This window comes from Schistocerca piceifrons, chromosome 2 (genome assembly GCF_021461385.2).
Source record: "Schistocerca piceifrons isolate TAMUIC-IGC-003096 chromosome 2, iqSchPice1.1, whole genome shotgun sequence".
Lineage (NCBI taxonomy): Eukaryota > Metazoa > Arthropoda > Insecta > Orthoptera > Acrididae > Schistocerca > Schistocerca piceifrons.
The window spans coordinates 652,430,436-652,452,269 of NC_060139.1; the positions used below are offsets into that span (position 1 = coordinate 652,430,436).

Consider the following 21,834-nt stretch of genomic DNA (forward strand, 5'->3'; position numbering starts at 1 on the left):
TGCAGTATTAATCGTTCATAGCCGATTTTTGTTCTACACACGCACTCGAGTAGGCTATTCGAATTTTACCTATTAGGAGTGCGGGCGTTCCTAAGTATCCCTAAGCTAGCTCGAAGGGAGGTGTTGTTAGTGCAGGCTACCCAAAAATGGCTCTGAGCACTATGGGACTTAACATCTGTGGACATCAGTCCCCTAGAACTTAGAACTACTTAAACCTAACTAACCTAAGGACATCACACACATCCATGCCCGAGGCAGGATTCGAACCTGCGACCGTAGCAGTCCCGCTGTTCCGAACTGAGCGCCTAGAACCGCTAGACCACCGCGGCCGGCACAGGCTACCCACCAGTCGACACTATTACACGCATTCTGCCTATGTGCGCACTAGTTACCCACATGGACACAGCCCACGATTTTAATTGAAGTAGACCCCGGCTGTGAAAGGATACTGCTGTCTATCAGATACTTTCGTCGATTTATTCACATCATTTTGCTCTTATTTATGTCAAGGACCAGCAGTCAATTTTTGCACGAGGCACTGACCGTCTGCAAATCGCTTTGTATTCCGTAACGAATTTCATGCGATGTCACCTCCATGAAGGCGGCTACTTCATCAGCGAACTGCCTCATTTTGGTGGCAGACTTTAATCCGCCTCATCGTTTATGCTGGATCAATTACCGGAAACTTGCACACTTTAATTTCTCGAATGGTTCACGATACCTAAACGAGGTGTAGATGATGGTAAGCACAGAGGCTTGCAATCATGTTTCATTGGAATACTCTTGACTCTTGTGGTAACCGAAATATTGATGGAAGTACGCTTCTTCTTAAATGGAACCATATATTTTAATAGCATTCGAAAGATCTTGAAAAACTATTACTGTGATACAGCGCTCGTTAAGACTGACGTCGATATTGTTCGCAAAAGTGTTCGAAACATCCGCTAAAGTTGAAAGCCAGGCGGCCGGAGTCGGCTATTGCAGTGCTCTCATGCCAGGCTCCGACGTCATACGCATCAAGAAGATGGACTTAATTTACAAAGATGAAACGTATTTACACTTGTCCCTGCTTTATGCGAGATATATACAGGGTCAGCTACGATAGTTATAAATACAATATACGCTAACTTCCAGAGCATCAGAAGCGAATTATTTAAACCACATCAAATATGTGTACATACCCATGGTCAAGTGGAGATGTTTTATGTAGACAGAGTCCCACTAGGCGGCGTTTACACTACAATAGCAGATTCCGGCGCATTGCTCTTCAATTTTAGCACCTTTCTCCGATGCTTTTGCGAAAAGTTTCACCGCCGACGTTAACGAGCGTTTTACCACCGCATTAGCATTTTCAAGAGCTTACGTTGGCGGTTAAAGTATATCGTTCTATAACAAAGTAAACATACTTGCTCTAATATTCGATTGATACAGGATTTACATGGATCGCTTACCCATGAAACAAAACTTCGTGCTTTTCAGGCCACTTTCGTTTGCCATAAAGCTCGTTTCAGTGTCTTGAATTGTGCACAAAATAAGTTGGATGAAAGTCTTAGGTGACTCGCCCCGAATATATCTTTAACAGTACAGGCCTTATCTACATCTTCATCTATACTCGGCAAGCCATCTTATAATGCGTGGGAGAGAGTAGTTTGTGGTATCACTGTGTTCATCCCCCCAATCCCCCCTTTTCATCTGCTCCAGTCGTGAATCGTGAATCATGTGCGAAAAAAACGATCGCTGGTAGGAATTCGAGTGAGTTCTAACCTGTCTCATTTTACCTTCTTGGTCTTCTAGCGAGACATGCGTAGGAGGAAGTAATTCTAGTAAAGTATGCTCTCGTAATTTTCACAGTAAACTCCACTGTTCTCTTACAGCGTCCGCCGCTGGAGAAGGATGAGCATATCCGTAACGTTTTCGCAAACGAACCTCTGACTAAACGTGCAGTTCTTCTTTGGTTGTTCTCCATTTACTCTATTAATTCTATAACGGGCAAGTCTCAGGACAACAAGTAATACTGAAGTATTAGTCGAACAAGGTCGAATGAAGGGCCTTGTAAGCTACCACCTTCGTGGCTGAACTAAATTTCGTGATGATTCTTGCAATGAATCTCAGTCTGGCTTCTGCCCATCCTGCGATTTGCTTTATACGCTCGTTCCGGTTTCAAATGGTTCAAACGGCTCTCAGCACTATGGGACTTAACATATGAGGTCATCAGTCCTCTAGACTTAGAACTACTTAAACCTAACTAACCTAAGGACATCACACACATCCATGCCCGAGGCAGAATTAGAATCTACGACCGCAGCAGCAGCGCGGTTCCGGACTGAAGCTCCTAGAACCGCTCGTCGACAACGGCCGGCCGTTCCGGTTTAAACCGTTCCATTTTCACACTCCCAGATATTTAATGGTTGGCATTGCTTTCAGTACTTGTTCGGAAATCATGTAATCATACAATGATGGGTCATCATTTATGCAAAATTCGCTACATTTGTTTACGTTGAGGATCAAGTGACAATCCATGGACGAAGCTTCGATGTTCTGCTGGCCTTCTTGCATTTCGCTTCAATTTTCCAGCGTTGCGATTTCTCCATTTACAGCAGCACGATCTGCGAACAGCCTCTTAGAACTTCCGACCTTATCCACCAGGTCGTCCATTGTGAACAGTAATTGTCCTATAGCACTCTCTTGGAGTACATCCTTCCCACGCCCGGGTTCCCGGGTTCGATTCCCGGCGGGGTCAGAGATTTTCTCTGCCTTGTGGTGACTGGGTGTTGTGTGCTGTCCTTAGGTTAGTTAGGTTTAAGTAGTTCTAAGTCTAGAGGACTGATGACCTCAGATGTTAAGTCCCATAGTGCTCAGAGCCATTTGAACCATTTTCGGAGTACATCCTCAGTTACCTTTGCGGCAGCAGATTTCGTTAAGAATGGTGTGCTGTGTTTTGTTTGCTAGAAACTTTTCAGTCACGTCAGACTATGATCTGATATACAGTATGCTCGTATGCGTTCACTAGCTGGCAGTGCGGAACTGTATCGAATGGCGCCTGGAAGTCAAGGAACACTGCATCAACATTGGGCGTCCCCAGCTACTTCCTTGTCAGTCTCGTGGGCGAGCAGACCGAACTGGATTTCAGACGACCGTTGTTCGCAGAATCCATGTTAATTTCTTCAGAAGAGTCTTTTAGGATCTTGGAGAGTCATAACATGCGAGTATAAAACGATTTCTAACATTCTAAAACAGTATGTTGAGTGAAACGTCTTCTGCTCAGACCGTTAAGGTTCGTCATTGAAGGATCACGACCGATTTCGCATTCGTAAAATGCAACATCAAGTGTTAAGTACACTGGAAAAGTAACATATTTACTCTTCGGAAAAACCAGTTTTTAAAAATAAACGATCGTAATCAAGTAAGGCACCTAAGAACAGTATCTTTACATTATCTTTCAAATCATTGCAGTATACAGAAAAGACAGCTACAGGAAAATCCGTCGTTCATCGACAAAGCAATAAAAAAGTAAGTCGCTGTAAAGCGGTAGTCCAAGCTAAGAAGATTGGGCTCGAAAAGCAATCTATAAAATAAAGGCATATCTAAGTAACTATGAAAAACAGAAGAAATCGGAAAAACTATAGTTGTCGTAAGAAATATCCGAACAAACGAAGTCCAATAAACGTAGCCTAACTTCAAGTAAAGCCAGAAAGAAAGAAATAAGGCTGAACACATGTTATCCGTAGATTGCTCAGGGAGGTGACACGGCATGAAACTGGCAATGTAACGCTGTCATAACATAGCACTGGAAATAGCTCATGCGCAAAGTTACGTAAGGGCTGAATAGTGTGTCCGACGAGCAGTATGGAAAGTGGCTGTACTGTGTTACTAAACTAGTCCTCCAATAAGCAAGTGGATGAATATACTGAAATCTAAAGGCAATGCGTAAAGAATATGCCTCTGGAAACACTAAACTACTTATTTAAACAACTGAAATTGCCAAAAGGTTTCTATGGCGTAAATCCACCTGTACATTACGTGTTTCGTCAGAAAATTTTTTCAATGATCGACAAATTTTCAGTTCTTCGAAAATATTAAGTCATTGCCATTGATTTCTCGACGTAAAATCTGAAGATTAGAGGGAAGATACGTAATCGAATGCCCAGTTTCCTGAATTGGGTACTTAAGGCTGATTTGAAGACTGAGTTAATGTGCTTCTTAAAATATATATCAAATTTTCTACAGATTTGAACGCTATAACTTGAACTACACACATCACATGTAATGCTTTATGCTCAAAGAGATTTATAACTTTCATATCTCGACTTTTCCTTTTGTCTGAACCTCTAGCCATTCTTTATAGGAATGAAGTAGGCCGAAGCTTTGTTCTTATAACTCAAACGTTTGCCATTGCTGCCTTGAGATAGCACAGACACTACCTTCACTTCTCATTATGCCTCTGCATTGAGATACGACTTGTTACTAGGTTTTACGAGGGCTTATCAATAAGTGATGCAACACTTTCTTGTGAAAACAGGATGGTTTCATTCAGGATTCCGATAAAACATGTTATTCCCCACTCTTTTGACTACAAAACCCTATTTTTCAACATAAGCTCCGTTCAATGCGATGGCCTTCCACCACCTCACTGGCAGGATCTGTATGCACGCATCGACATCGGAACCAAAGTCTTGCTGCATCAATAACGTCACCATCAACCACGTACTGCTTCCCGAGGAGTGCATCCTTCATTGGGACAAACAGATGGAAGTCGGAAGGTGCGAGATACGGCCCTAGGGTGGATGGCAAAGAACAGTCCAATGAAGTTTTGTGAACTCCTCTAAGCTTCGCAGCCTTGTGTCACGCCTTGCGTTGTCTTGGAGAAGGAGAATTTCGTTTGTATTTCTGTGCCGAATAACACGCCGAAGTCGTTTCTTCATTTTCCTGAGGGTAGCACAGTACACTTCAGAGTTGATAGTTGCACCATGAGGGAGGACATCAAGTAAATAAGCCTGACAGAGTCTCAGAAGACCGTCGCCATGGCTTAGTGGCTAAGGGTGAGACTTTCAACGTTTTCTTCGGAGGAGAGGTGGTGTGGCGCCACTCCATGGATTGCCGTTTTATTTCCGGTTCGAAGTGATGAACCCGTGTTTCATGGCTTCTGACGATGTTCAAGAAAAACTGTCTCGATCAGCCTCATGACGAGCAAGCCATTCCGCGCAGATGGTCCTTCGTTGCTTTTTGGGGCCTTCTGTTGGGCGACGAGGACCCCAGCGAGCATACACTTCTGAGTACGCCAACTGGTGGATGAGTGAGTCATCTCTATCAATAGATGCGTCGAGTTGTGCAGTAAGGTGTTTGACTGTGATCCTCGATCACCCTGAATGAGTGTGTCCACACGTTCCAACATTGCAGGGGGTCGCGGCTGGGTGTTGCCGGCCGGCACGCGGGAGATCGGACAGGTTTGCGCGGCCTTGTTCCGATGATGTGTGTGGCGTCCCCGCAATCCAACCGCGTGCTGATATTGTCGACACCGTAGAGCTGCTACTGCCACAGCTCTCGCAGTGGAGTTGAGACACGATGCGCGATGACGTAGGTCCCCGTTGGTGAACGGGAGACAGAAATGCGAACTCGTACGATGGATGCTTCTTCTGGTTTAAGATTGAATGATTCATTTCCTGGATATGCAGTAGTTGTTAAATCTTATCTCATCCGCAACGTACACACCACCAATTGCGAGGAAACATTGCAATTATCAGTCTTCTCGTACGTTATTGGCTCGTTGCTATGGAGTTGTTGAACCTGTATAAAGCGAGATCCACAGATACTCTTTGATGACGTCTGAGTGAACCTACGCCGTAATGTTGAAAAAAAATGTTCAAAAGTTCTCTTTTCAATTAATGAAGTAGGTATTTTGATATTCAGATTAAATTGTCCCTGCTGGACAGTCGTTGGTTAACTATCATTGATTAAATCACTTGTCGGGTACAGCTAAACTGGTGGCTGTCCGACCTTTGCTTAACGTGATTCGGAAAAATGAAGACCTTCAGTTGAGTAACAATAACTTTATTGCGAGCGCGTGTCTTGCGACGCCCGGCATGCATGGACAGATCGGAGCTATAAAATTTGCTTCCGGCCTATACAGAGTATCCTTAATCCTCGGAAAACTTCCGTAATTAGGAGAGGAAACAGTACTCGTCCACACAAGTCAGGAGGCAAGGAACTACTACTCACTCAAAAAAACAAGGAATAATAACAATAAACCGAACGTATATAAAAGATAGAAAACACAGCGCCTCTAGAGGCTGGGCGCGGAACTACACCAACGTCGCGTAAAGTAATTGCGACCGCACACCACTGCACTGACACACGCGCACAGCACACGCACACACGGGCGAGCTTGAATTAGCGCGCTGCAGCGTCGCTACACACTTAATAATGTAGTCCACGCATGATATTACACTTGGAACGAACAGTTTAGTGTTCCTTGGCCACTAAATACTTTATAACTTTCGCACCACACGCACACGCAGTTGGTTGGTAAAGTCAGTTCTATTAAAATTAAGTTTCTTGACAATTACGACAACTTGACTCTTCAGCGTAATTGTATTATCTTCGTGAAGTCGTGTAATTGTGTCCCACTCGAGACTAATTGAGTGTAGTCCTTTGATATACTATACACTCTTCTTTTAGTTCCAACTATCTGAAAGTCAAGTCCAATATTCACTAGTTTCGTCAATTAAGTTCAATTAACCCGTTATGCACGGTTAAACGCGTCTATCAGTTCCTGTCTCTGCTTAGAAAATCAGCTTCCGAAGTTCGTGAATCACATCACACAAGAAACACTTCTGAACGCAAAACAATCTCGTCGCGTTCCGTACTCTCAATAACTAAGACAAGAATTGTTCACGCACGTCTTTACAGGACGAGAGCCAGCAAGCGACTTCTTCTGTGAAAGAGTATTGTAGGCGCATTGAATTTCTTCGTTGCGCTTACAACTCTCTTCCACATAAAAGATATCTCTGACTAACATCACCTTGGACTTAGCTTTCAAGATATTAATTGCAATTATCACTTGGATATTTGTCCATTAATTAAATCTGAGCTTTCTTCCTCCTCTTTTCATATCAAATGGTTCAAATGGCTCTGAGCACTATGGGACTTAACATCTATGGTCATCAGTCCCCTAGAACTTGGAACTACTACAACTAACCTAAGGACAGCACACAACACCCAGCCATCACGAGGCAGAGAAAATCCCTGACCCCGCCGGGAATCGAAACCGGGAACCCGGGCGTGGGAAGCGAGAACGCTACCGCACGACCACGAGACGCGGGCCCTCTTTCCATAACAAAAATTCTCAGTGATGTATAATGTTGTTGTTATCAAAACTTCTTGGTGTTAGCTTATCGGCAAAGATGTCGTATTTGCCAAGATAACTCTTCCCTACTTCATATTATGATATTCTGTCTTAATTGACTTTAAGGGGTCGTTGGGGTGTTATTGATGGCAGACTTCTCGCCCAACGACTCGCCGTTGTTTTGTTCACTGCCATGTCTCTGTAGAGATTCAACAAGCGCCTATGAACATGTGCGATACTCTGGTTTTCCGCCAAAAGAAACTCAATGAGAGCTCTCTGCTTCGAACGACCCTCCGTTCCAGACGCCATTTTGAAGACTACGAATAGCGTCACCACCTCTCGGAATTTCATGAATTTGTAGGGCCTGACACGGGAATATTGCATGATGTCCCAGAACAAAATTCGCTTTTTTTAACCGAAATTGGTCGAGAAAAAAATTGTTGCATTATTTATTGAACGCCCTTCTTATCATTTTCACAGACGCTTATGAACATTTGACAATTTGTGCATCGCTGAACGTGTCCGCCGGTTGCAGACTGCCAGCGGCTGCTGCCGCCCGGGTCCTACCTGCACGCGGCGGACTTCGCGAGCCTGGCGGACCTGGCGCGCTACCTCCAGCACCTGGACAGGTCCCCGCGCGACTACGCCGCCTTCTTCCGCTGGCGCCGCCGTTTCCGCGTCCTCAACGAGCACGGCTACTTCGGCGCGCCCACCCGCCACTACTGCCGCCTGTGCGAAGCCCTCAACTACAACGAACGCACGCCCAAGGTGTACAGCCGCCTCGGCGACTTCTGGAACGCCGGCAGGGACTGCTACCCGCCCTACTACACCTAGACGTGCCGTCACATTCCTTGAGTAGATCTTTTTCTACTGTGATTTACGTCACCACTTGCCACGAAAAGAATGGAAACATTCCCACATATGCACATTGACCGTCAACGGGAATGGCAGAATAGGATGTTTACCTGAGTTCCCTGTATGCTTTCCAAGATAATGTGATGTTACGACGTTTAAGAGCTGTTGCGACCTAACGGTGTTACAGCAGGAAATCCATCGTGACAGAACATTTCGTAACTTAAGCCGTGTACATACGCTACAGACTACGTTAATGAAGGCGTTCTATTGTAGCAGGCTATTTTAACAATGCTCCACGAGGTACGATCGCCCGCGAGCAGCCGCTACGGTACGGAGAGTGAGTATTTCCACTTTAGTGAATACTCAAACCTCAGTAACGAGTTCTAAAGGATTCATCGATGAAAATACTGCCGAGATTTCAGTACGACACGTGCTGGAATATAGCAACCAGCACATTACTCGAGGACGATGCCATTTCATACAAGGGAGAAAGTAGTAGGAACACATTTTCACCTTTCAAGAATTTAATAAAGTTAGATTACTTTAAATACTACACGAAGGTGTAACCAACCTGAGTTTCGAAACTTCCTATCACAGACAATGTGAAGAAACGCATTTATAGCTTTCTTTGTTATGCTGATTTTTCAAGAAAATGTATGTTTTATTGTTTTTACATTACGGAAATGGATACGAAAAATATTGCTTGCAATATTACTTTTCAGGAACTGCTACCCATCACTAAAGCAGCTAGAGTTATCTATGCAAATTTTAGATAATTTGGATAGAAACATGAAATAATGCATGCTCGACGCCACTCTTTCAGGCAAATACCACGTATTTAATGTAGTATTTGAACTTAACAATGTGATCTCTTTTTGTTTATGTAAAGAGAGTTAGTTGTAAGTATTACACAACCAAAGAAATCACAATAACAATGTTTTTGTGCTACTTCAGATGTGTTACACAATACTTTATAATAAATTCGTTTGAAAAATCGACATTACTATGACTGCATAAAAGGTGTGTGCATTATAATTTTTTTATACATTCGTTTCTCGTCCATTATAACTGACAACCAAGTTACATGCGTGGAAAATAAGAAATTAAAATCTTTAAAAGAGGCTACTGAAACATATATTTGTGCATGAAAATTAGAGGGATGTTAATGATTTGAGCAACAGACTAGTAACTGTGTACTAGGTTGGAATCGATAAAACAATAATAACGATGTGTGACGTGCTTAAAAATAGAAGTCTACTCTTCCTAGCAACGTACATGGATGGCAAACCTAAGACACAGCCCAAAATGGCATGTCTAACACAATGCTTAAAAAGAGCTGTCTACTGTTTACAGCGGCGTATCTGAATGATAATAGTAACAGACACACAAGACGGCATACTAACACAGCTAGTGCATTTCAGTGAATTTCAGTGTGTCGTATTTTGTACATGTGGAGACTGAACAGTTCTTTGGAAGAATTACCTGCACCTTGGTTGCTGACGGCATACATACCTCCGCCAAAATTGCCACATCAGATGTACAACACAAATTCCGACTAATTTGGCAGCCAGAGTTTCAGAGAAAACTTATACATCTGTAACATGAAGTCAGGACAGTTGTCAATGTCCAAGATACCATAACAATTAAACTAAATGACAGTGTTGTGACTCGTAATTCACAAGCTGTGAGAACCTTTAACAATCACTTTCTAAATACAGCACAAAAAATAGGATGAAATGGTTTAGCTGAAAAAGCCATAGAATGTATTAAAAATTCATTCCATAAAACTTTAAGCAGCTAGAAGTAGCATCCTTCACTGAAATTAATAGAATTCTGAAAGTTCCGTATTCTATATTTTACTACTGGCTGGATAATAAATTAGAGTCTTTGAATTTGAAACGTTTCCTGACTTTCAAATATGAACCCATAAACGGAAATTAATTAAATGCTATTACGACCAGCTGCTGAAGAGACACCACCAAACATACCTGAAATAAACTTCGTAGGAAATTTAATAATAAATGTTCTTAGTTGTATTTTCGTCTCAGTGGGAAGCTTTACCTCTTCTTTCTGCTGCGATGGTCGTCTCGAATACAGCCGCCGGAAAAGTTGCTAATTGTTGAGCGTGCCGCCTAATGAAAGAAACTAATATACTTCGATGCGTTGGGATGAACTGTTTAGCAAATAAATATACAGGCACTGTAATTCACTTCACGTTGTTTACATTAACTCAGAATACAATATTATTAACAAAACTGTTACAGCAGGAAGAGTGATAAACTGTTCGCACCCTCTCTTCGTCAACACACACCAAAGATTTCTCTTTTTTTCGTCTTAAAAAAAGTGATAGTCATCTCTTTCATCTTTGCTGCAGCGCATCGCTTCCTTTTTTTATCTTACGTGTACCTCTTTGGAAACATCTAGCAAGTGCCATTACACTTGCTCCCTACTTTGGGCTGTGGATTCATATACACAGCACACATTACAAGATTTCTTTCTTTTATGAATTTATACAAATCTGTACATTTTACGTTTTTATCCAGAGGGCAAGGTGTAGTCGTCTGCTTTCATGGAAGGGTCAGAACCACTTATTTTGGATGTTCAGTTATTGGCATATTATTTTTTAATATACTCTTTCACTTATGTGTGTCAGCTGTGGGGGAACCTCGTTTTTATCAAATTCTTTATGTGTCATATATTTTACAAAATTTTTGTTACACTACATTAAAATTGCAAATCAATAAATTATTTTACATATACAAGGAAAATATTACCAATTTTGTTTTACATCACGTAGTCCTTTTTCACATTAAATGAAATATTTATCTTTCTTTATTTACATGTATGACAACTGCGTATCTCACCTTTATTTGCCAACAAAATTTGCTTCTTCACTGTCCTTTGTTTTTATATTGTCGTTGAGTCGTCGGCATGTGCTGACTACATTGTTTGAAGTTCCTCGCGGCTATTGTTTTCCGCACCGCGCGCGTGACGGAGTGTGAACAGTTCGTAATGCCCACTAAGTGTGACTATTTACACCTGCCTATGGATTCCGTAATCTTCGACAGTCTCTACTGCATTACGGGGCTGAAGGACCCGGCTGAACCATCTAACCATTTACGTCTGGATGAAATCTTCGTCGATATTTTGGTGAGTGTTCGTCATTTGGTGAGTGCTCCATCACCACACATGTGCCACTATTCCACTTATTCAGCTCGGCGCTGCAGATTCGTTAAAATTGCATTGCGGATGGTGAATCACTTAGTGATCGCGGACCAGAATCGTCGCACAGCACTATTTTCTAACCACTAGGTGGCAGCTTCACATATTTGTGGTACGTTTCATTACTTACAGACACTCCTTCACACGTATTTCCACTTTCTAATACGTCTGGTGTCGCGTAATATTGGTTTTTACAAGTTTAAAAAATATCCTTGAACATATTTACAAAGGCGTGAAACAAATAAACGTCATATAAGCACAGTTACAAGAAAATCTTATCTATATTCTAATTCGAGGTTCCTCGTAATGAATTTTTGCTGACACCTTTATTTTTAGCTCTAAGATAACTTCTCCTTTCTATTTCTTTCTGTGAGTGAAGAATTTACTGCTCAAAATTTTTGCATCTCTCGTAATAACCTGGAAACTGATTTTGTCATCAAGACAGTCAAGAACAATTTCACCACTACGCAAGGAAAGGAAAAGCATAGGATTACATGAAGCAACTTCTGTTTAAGAAAAATATCATGGATCTTCTTGTGCTAGTATTTGTTCTCACAAACAATTAGCGCTACTTCCTACAAAGACAGGTGAAATACTGGTTGTAAATCCATGTTTTGCTCACAGCAAAGTGTTTCTCATATTCCTATCTATGTATTAAAATCCTTTGTTTAATATTTATATTTTTCACTCATATAATCACTGTTGAAACCGTCTTTTTATGCTACAAACAGATATATGCATATATATTTTATATATATTTCTGTTGCATTTTATGTTCAGTTTCACTGGCAACACTGCTACAAACCGATATATGCATACATATATTTTATATATATTTCTTTTGCATTTTATGTTCGGTTTCACTGGTAACCCTGTGTCTTAACACTGTGTTCAGTTTTTTCTACAACGCTAGTTTTATTACTCTTTGTGCAACGTGAACATAACTCTTAATTTACCATGAAATGTGGCATTGGATGTAGCACTCAAACGTAGACATAATCACTTAACACGTAGGGTAAATTAAAGCGAGGCCCATTGCACGTGTTATTACTCTTTAGGTGGCACAGCTACACTCGTGTTTTGTTTATTTCAACGTACTGAATATAAATGTACCTACATATCCGATCCGCAAGTATTTAAGTGTGCCATCCCCCTGCACGCACTCACCTCGCTGTTGAGCGTCGGTGGGAGGATAAGTGGCTGGAAATGACTGACAATAAGCTCCGTTTAGTGAAGCCCACAACGCGTGTGTGGTGTACTTCCTTTCAGGCCCATAGACGGGACGAGGTTCTCCTCACTCGGCTTCGGATAGGCCACAGCCCTATGACGCATGGCTTCCTGCTCCGGCGAGAGGACCCTCCAATGTGTGCTGCATGCGGCGTCCAGGTCCCTGTGCGCCACGTTTTATTGGATTGCGTTTTATTTTCTGACCAGCGGGCCGCGGCTGACTTGCCAGCCGACCTGCCATCTCTTTTAGGAAATACTCAAACGGATGTGGTTAAAGTTTTAAAGCTCTGTGCCATGTCAAATGTTTTACCAAAATTTTAGTGAGTGGGTCTTCATTTGTTCACAGGGTGACTGGCTCGCCCATATTTTACGTAAGTGGCCTGCTAGTGACAATTTACCATGGCATCTTTGAGGCTCCTTTCTCGTTTTGCTTGCGTTTTATTTTCTTATACAGCATTTTTCATCTTTTCCCGCTTTCTTTGCATGTATGCTTCCATTTTACTAAGTTTGTCCACATTCGTTTCTTTTAATGTGTGTCAGGGCGCTGATGACCCCGACGTTGAGCGCCCGTAAGCCCCAAAACACACACACACACACACACACACACACACACACACACACACACACACATATTTCCTCCTTTCCGTAAAATCGCACACTGTCACAATTATACATAACTTATAAACTGATATGAGGGGAGTCCCCTTTATTTGGTACCTTCCACCTGCAATTCAATCCTTTCGCCAAGCAAGACGTGCTACTTTGCATCATTCCATGCAAAATTCTTATTACTTCATAACTCCTTAACTGTGCATAACTGCCCGTAGGTCAGTCAGCATGTTCATTGAAACATATGCACTCGTAAGTACAACTAGCTATATTTAATATTTTTGCTAGTAATGTTTCGCCTCCTTATCTCTCAGAGTATATTTTTATCAATATTTCAGATTTTCTTATGCACACTTTGAAGGGAATTTCCTGCTGCACTGTGTTTGTGTAAATAACGTTTATTTCCAGAATGAACTCTTAGGCCGGGAACACATTTTTGTCCAATCGGCATTTTTACCGTCGCCGCCGTACCAGTAGTGGCGCGTAGGATAGTACTGCGACGCAGACATTGTGTGGAAAACTGGACGATCGGATTCTTTAACGCAGACGACAGCAATTCGGCCGCCAACTGCCACTACAATCGACGGATTTTTTAACGTCTCCGCTGAAATGGTGGCCTACGTGACTAAATGCGCTGTTACACTCTCATCGTCCAGTCTGCCTTCGACCGCTGTTGTGTACGCGTTAAGAGTGGCATAGTGGTGTGATTTAATCATGGCCGAAGTGGCTGTAATTGATAATGAGTTATTAATTCATTTTGTACAAGAAAGGCCTGAGCTCTGGGACAAAACCTTGGACATTTTTAAAGATAGGAACGCCACAAGGAGTGCCTGGCATGAAGTTTGTCTTCAACTTAGGAATGATTTTGAAAAGCTGAATTATCCTTAACGGTCTTAAATTTATTTTTTATTTGCAGTTTTAAACTTACTAACAAATGCAAAGAATCAAAATTTTAGAAACAAATTAAAAACACCGTACATTACACAAAAGGGAAAACAAGACACTAAAGTACAATTTCAAAACAACAAAGATCTTACAATAACATCAGCAGATAAGGGGACAGTCATAGTAGTAATGAATAAATTACATTATCATCATGTTTTAAAACAAAGCTTGATAAAGAAATTCTCAATTTCGAAATGTCGCCGAAGCAAAAGTAATAAAAGTAATTAACAAATCATTTCTATTACATTCAATACATGTAAGACTATTAATGTCAGTAAAATAGCATTTCAACTAGTAATCAATAATCTTTAAATTATTTTTCGATATCATTGCATTTATTTTACATTTTTATTGTTTCAATGTACATAGTACCTGTTATATGTCGAATTATACCAATCAGTGAGATTGGAGTTATTTTTTATGCCAAACGGTGTCAAATCTGTCCACAATGTTATGCTTATGTTTCCTGGTTTCACGTATCTGGTCCTCAGATCTTTGACATCTGCCAGGGAATGCCTCCAACACTTGACACGAAGTACTTGCACAGAATGTTTCTCATGTTGTTGGCTTTCAAATCTCCTCTTGAATAGCACTCTATTCGGTTGTTTTACAGTCCTGTAATTGACGCAGCATCCTCAGCTACGTACCCGCCTCTATCTCTAGCTTAATTGTGAAGGCCAATACAGGCCTTGACAATATCAGTAGCAAAATCAGGTTGTACATTCAAGGGACGATGAAAAATTCGCCATTTGTTACTGAGTATTCCGAAATCGCACTCTGTGTACCTTCTTGCTCTACACAGTCTGTAGTTAAATACTCTCTTTTCAACAGTCAATTGAGTACCAGCGTAAGGTCTCAACAAATGTTTATGTAAGCCAAATGCAGCGTCAGCAACAAAGAAATAAGGTACTTTCGGGCTTTCTGTTCCTGGTAGGCACATGTCTTCCGTTAGATTATGTGAACCACATTCAACTGATTTTCACAGCTTAGTGTCTTTGAAAATAGAAGAGTCACAGTCTTTTCCGTAACTTCCAATGTTCACGAACGTAAATCGGTACGAACTGTCTGCGATAGCCATTAACACAACTGAGTAATAATCTTTATAATTAAAGAATATAGAGCCACTTCCCGCTGTACACACGAGACGGATGTGCTTTCCATCCTCATACAATGAGGGAAATTTGTTATTGATTCAAATCCATTTACTGATTCCTCCCAGATTTCTTTAGTGTGTGGTGGTATGCACTCACTTTGCAAAACTAGCCACAGAGCTTGAACGACCTCTTTAACAATCAATCTCGCTGCAGATATTCCAGTTCCGTACGAATAATGGAGGTCGGTAAATGTGCATCCACTGGCCTAATACCTAGAAGTAAAAACATTATTTTAGTATCAATGCAACACATGTATTATAGTTAACAAGTTCTACTTTTTCAATATACTTTCTTATTTCGCCTTACAAATATTTTATTTTCAGGTAGAGAAGTGATGAAAAGGTGGAAACACTTACGTGATGCTTTTATAAAATCACAAAAAAATACAAAGAATCAAAAGCAATTGATTCACATACCTCCAAGGAAAAAAGTACATATTCAACAATGCGCTACAGTGTCTGCGAAAAATATATGAGGAAAGAGAAACAGAAGAAAGCTATATCAAAGTAGATGAAGACTATGATAGTGAAGAGCTAAGTGCTACACCAGTACCTTCGGCAGTGACTACAGGTGAAGTAACAGCCGAAACATTTGCTTCAAAAGCAAAACCACCTACAAGGCAACATAAAAAAATGGATGAAGTCGACTTAAAAATTTTACAGACATTACAGAAAAGAGAAGCTGAAAAAAAAAACCACAAACTGTCATTCTTCGAAAGTTTGTTGCCTGATGTAGACAAGTTTCAAGCCACTCAGTGGCTTCAATGCCAAGTGGAATTTCTTCAAAGCATTTCGAAAATTAAAAATACATACCCCTCCATACCTCAAACCCATAATGTATACAACCAATCTACTTCCCAGATCCAGCAGTTTAATCAGCCATCAAATATTAAGTTTAAACAACCTTTCAATGTTCCCCAGATGCCATAAAAAGCATTTACGACTAACATGCGTTCACCGCAGTTTACAAGTACTCCACTTCAACAAATGACTGCTCTCCAATCGCAACTTTCCAACCAATTCCAAACGCACCTCAGCAGAAAAATTCTGCTGCTCAGCATTATGAAAATTATTCTCAAATGATCAGGAATGATAATATTCAATCTCGCAGCCCTTCAGTAACTTCACTATCTTCAACGAACACTAATGATTTTGCACTACTGATTTTGCTGAATTGTAATTCGCAATGATCAAATATTGCTAAACATGTAATAAAATGCTGTAGCTTATTCTGTACAGAAATAAAGGTTTTGTAATCTAAAAATTGTGTGGTGAATTAATTCCCAACTCTCAATTTTACTTACCTTTAAGTTATTGCCAGCATTTCCACCGGTTGAATACAATTCCTCAGTCTAGTATTTTTCCGTTGTATATGATTTTTCAGCAGGTGGTGCTGTTCGTCGAATGACGAGATTGACATCCTAAAATAATTGAAAAACTTTTCTTCATCGTTTCTTAAATCAGGAAACAAAATGTAGAAGGTTCCAACTTTGTCTCTCCTTTCATTAATCGGATGAACCCAAATAAGTCTATTTTTTCGCTTCCTCTTCAATCGACGATATAACAATAATGCAAGAATTTCTTCTCTCTTCATGTTGTACACAACACTATTTGTAATATGATAAAACGACAATTACATAGACGCTTGTTGCATGGTGGTCAGTGATCGACTGATGTGGCGTCCGTATTTCTACCGCTCAGTGTGTAAACGCTACATTAATGTTAATTTGGCGACGGTAAAAATTCCGATCGGACAAAAACGCCAAGTGTGTTCCCGGCCTAACTTACCTCGAGGCTTGTAATTGGTAGATGTGCAAAGTTTTTGCCTTTTAAATCACGTATGATTAATTAAATTTTCTTCTTATTTTTTAAATTCTTTCCTTATGCAGTACATTAGTTTTTTGTATTCAGTTTAATGTAGAGGCAGTTTTCAATAGAATAGTGTATAGTATTTTGTAATTGTCATAGCTTAATCAGTTGTAGTTTTATATAAATATCATAGTTCTTTCTTATTGTATGTAGCTGTAGGTAGTCTAATATAAGTTAAACTTAATTTTAGTACTACCACTATATTCATTACCCTGTTCCTCTTCATAGCTTACTCGTTAACATTTGCTTTATTTATTACCTTAGCGTAATCGTAAACTTTCTGTAAATTGTTTTTTCATTGCTCATGAACGTAGCTCATTCTGTGTAAATAATTCCTTTGTATATAGGTTCTTGCTTTGATGTATCTTTCTTCTTGTACAAAGTCCTACGTCTACATACGGTCGTACATGTGAAGTTGAAGTTTGTCTCATAATGACATGACAAAATGAACACGTCATTACATTAATTGTTTCATACTAGCGATATTTGTGTAGACAATACAAAGTGTGCAGTAATAATACTCATTATACATGTTTATTCTTATGGTTACTACACTGGTTATCAAGTGTATTCTTTGTTCCTATAACTAATTATATAGGTAACGGAAAAATTTCTACTGCATTGGTTCGAATTTCCTGTAATTTTTTCTTAAGTGTGTGCCAGTGTTTGCTTAATGTGGTTTATTCATAGTACTTCCTTTGTGCAATTACGTCGTATTTTGCAATTTTCACTAGTTAATGTTTGAAAGACGCACTATGTCTTACATTCAATCATTACTAAGCAGCGCACTGGCGCGTTCGGTATAGAGTGCATGCATGAGTATGGCCAGTGCAGACTAGTGACCGAGCGAGGTGGTGCAGTGGTTAGCACTTTGGACTCGCATTCGAGAGGACGACGGTTCAATCCTGCGTCCGGCCACCCTGATTTGGATTCTCCGTGATTTCCCTAAATCGCTTCAGGCAAATGCCGGGATGTTTTCTTTGACAGGGTACGGCCGACTTCCCTCCTCATCCTTCCCTAACCCGATGAGACCGATGACCTCGCTGTTTGGTCTCTTTCCCCAAAATCAACCCAACCCCAACTCCATAAAGCAGACTAGTGTCTAGTTGCCTTGACTGCAGACTTCGTCAAAAGTGGAAGGGGAGAGGGAATGGGGAGGGAGGGGGGAATGTTTGCCATCCATAACTCAGCTAACTCCTTGAAAAAGGAGACAGCATTGGTCGTATATTTTTTACTATTGCAAAATCGATTTTCTGTCACTGAGTGACCATCTTCAGTGCTATATTGTATAACTTAAATTGGGATGCACTGTTGTCACTAAGCTTACGGCAATCACATAGACTGGTCGTAGTGCACAAGACAACATGGAGTCGCCAATCAGCTAACACCTCCTCTCGTGCTGCGCCAAGCGCAGGCTGCCAGACTTTATTGTTGTCATTCACATTCACTGTTTCCAGAATTGTATTTAACTTGCAGTTTGTGTATTGCCATTTCACAGTGAATAGGATAACAAAATTTCATAACAAATTCCAAAGAATCTTCGTAGTTGCCTTGGATTATACCTCGTCCAACATTCATTATCACATTCTCCAATACGTTTCAAAAGTGTTATGATTATTTCGTCTTCAGTTAAGCGAAACTGTCACATCCTAGAAGTGTACTCATTTTTTACTCTCAGATAGATTCTCCACATTTGTATAAGTATTATAGATTGTTGGATTTACCATAAAGGCTGTAGAAGCTGAACTGGTTGAGGTGCATTGAACTGTTATGTTTAGTGTATAAATTCTTTGATATCTTTATGTGGACATAATCCACATATTTTCCCTGCTTTTAGGTTGCTCAGCAAATAGCATCCCGGATGTCATATTGTGTGTGTAATGTACGGTCCTGTGCACAACAACTGCCATTTTTTGTTAAGAATTTTGTGTTTGATAGATTGAGGAGTGTGCGCAATAGTACCTTCTGCCCAGTGTGAAAAGAGTTGTGTGACCTATTCTTTTATCGTACTGTTTTTTCCCAACTTGTGTCTTTGCTTCCAACGTTGTTAATGCTTGTCTAACCTTTTCTTCTAACGGTATCTTTTTCTCAGAAAATTTCGGTAAGGTTTTAACCCAGTCGTCTAATTTATACTTCTCATACATTAATTTGATTTGTGTTGATAAGTGTGGCAAATTATTTACTATTTGCTGACAAGGTGTCAAGTATTCAATCCACTTAGTGTGTATGTGTGGTGCATATGTTCTGATAAAACAGTTAAACCCACGAAATACCCACGCTGTTGGGCTGACCTCAAGAAGAAATTTGGGTACCTAAATATACTTTATGTTACGTGACTTGAAACATTCCTTCCACTTCGCACTTGTGAGGTTAGTTGCATTATCAGTCAGAATAGCTTTTTGTTTTCCCACTCTCACAAAATATTCTCTCATGATTCATTTGATTATAGGCCCTGCCGTTAAAATTTTAGTTGCATACACCTGCAGATATTTAGAAAACACATCATACAAGGCTATTACATATTTCGCTCCTCCTTTTGCCATCGGAAAAGTTCTTTCGGCATTGACTGATATGAGGTAAAGGGACATTACTGGTATAATACGATGTAATTAATTGAATTGTGATCTGTTTAAGTGCTAGGTCTTTTGACAGATTTCACATTCCTTGATGACCTCGATGACGCCTAATGTCAGGGAAATACCAGTATGACATTATTTTCTGAGCACACTTGGCTACAGCATAGTGATCCCACGAGTTACGTGAATTCTGGTAAATCTGTGTACATATGCTTGGGGTAAACAGACACACCAGTTACCAGATTGAGACGTTGACAATAAAACAAAACGCCATTATGTAACTTATAACATGTTCTCATGTTTGCATCTTCAGTAGTTGTTAGTTGTTGCCTTACTTGCTCCATCGAGTATCTGTCTCTTGAAGCTGAATCATAATTGCACACATTTTCACATAATAGGCATATATGTACCATTGTACATGAGTAGAATCCTAAAGTTGGATGTTTACTCTGTTACTTCGCAAGCTAGCCTAAGGTGGCGGCAGTTGTCCGTCTGCCAATCGTAGCCACCATAACCGAGAGGTGCCACATTTACCAATAGACTGGCTACTGTGAGTGTAAGGATGCCAATCTAGTACACTCTGCTGTATCATTCCACTGATTGATCTCTCGCATCAAGATATAATTAAGCATGCAATGAACAGTGGGAGTGACTGCTGCGAGTACAAGGCTGCTATGAAGAAATATGGTCGTGAAAACGATTGATAGGCTTCTGAATTTGCCGAAGCTGCGTGACATTACTGATATAGCTGTCGAAAGACAAGACACTGACATCTGCGTGCGGGCGCCGCTGAAGCATCGTACTGCGAAAGATGACCTCAAGTCCTCCAGTGATTGTCTAACGTCCGCGAAAATTTAAAGTTTCGCCTGGGTTTCTGGACGTTCTTACAACTAATTGCTCTCTCTGTATAAACAGAAGAGCTCTAGCGACTGTACTCCGCGACCATTGAGAAGCAAGTCCCTGCCTCTCTCATTTGCTCAACACCTTCTGAAAAACATCTGTTCCCCCCGATGTTCTCAAAAAAAAAATGTAGCACGTCCGAGCAGTGGTTACCGTGCCAATCACGTGTTCTAGCAAGGAGACCAGGCCTTGCAGCTATCTTTCCTCCTCGCGTCTGCCAAGCCCTTACTCCGCTCGGTCCCAGAATTCCCCGCGGCAGCTAGAGGCCACGTCGTAGTGAACAAGTAATAATACGGCATTAGCATAGTAACTGACCTGTTTGTGTAGGGAATTCCCCTAAGCTAATGATCCTTAACCATAGATCCCGATAAAGAGTTGCAACGAACTGCACTCTGAATTTCATATAAGAAGAAGATGTGGATCGCCGTCTTGTGGATGGTTTTGTGGATTGTGTTAGTGATCGGCTCGTCTTCAGTGGAGCAAATAATAGCTCCAGCGGTGACTTGTACGGCTGTATCCATCGAACACAGATATCGAGGGAGTTAGAAGATGGCCGGATGGCTTAATGACGGAAAGCACTGCCTTCTGTGGCTTCACTTTCATTACCTGATCTTTTCGGAAGTGACATATGGTTTTCACCTGATTGTTAAAGTGCGTGTTTCCGAAGTTTTGCAGTATTTTAATTCATTTTTTTTAAATCAGTTAGCATTTGCTGTTTCTTTGTTTCTCTGTCGATCGTCGTTTCTGCAAATTACTTGCAGATGTTCACGAAACTATGAGTTACATTGAGCGGGTGGCCAGTCAGCACAGATGCGCCGGTAATACATGTGTGCGATTGTGAGACCGTTTTCGGCCTTATCGGCAACATTACAGCACTACGTGTCTTATTATTATTTTCGTTTAGTGTACTTGAGAGAGCGTGCTTTAAGCTCCATGTAAATGACAGGGCAATGAGGTAACAGCAAACGCAGAAGTTCAAAATGGCTTTCAGCACTATGCGACTTAACTGCTGAGGTCATCAGTCGCCTAGAACTTAGAACTACTTAAACCTAACTAACCTAAGGACATCACACACATCCATGCCCGAGGCAGGGTTCGAACCTGCGACCGTAGCGGTCGCTCGGCTCCAGACTGTA

The 21,834-nt window shown here is 40.9% G+C and overlaps 1 protein-coding gene across 2 annotated transcripts in view; it reads left to right on the forward strand.

Moving 5' to 3' along the window:
• LOC124776803 (alpha-(1,3)-fucosyltransferase 7-like) overlaps positions 1-9,118 on the forward strand; it is a 329,588-nt gene extending 320,470 nt beyond the window's left edge. For both annotated transcript variants that reach the window (XM_047251953.1, XM_047251952.1), the window contains exon 7: positions 7,878-9,118. In XM_047251953.1, the coding sequence (XP_047107909.1) occupies positions 7,878-8,176 (299 nt within the window). In that variant the 3' untranslated portion in view covers positions 8,177-9,118. The remainder of the gene's footprint in view (positions 1-7,877) is intronic.
• Positions 9,119-21,834: the final 12,716 nt, after the last annotated feature.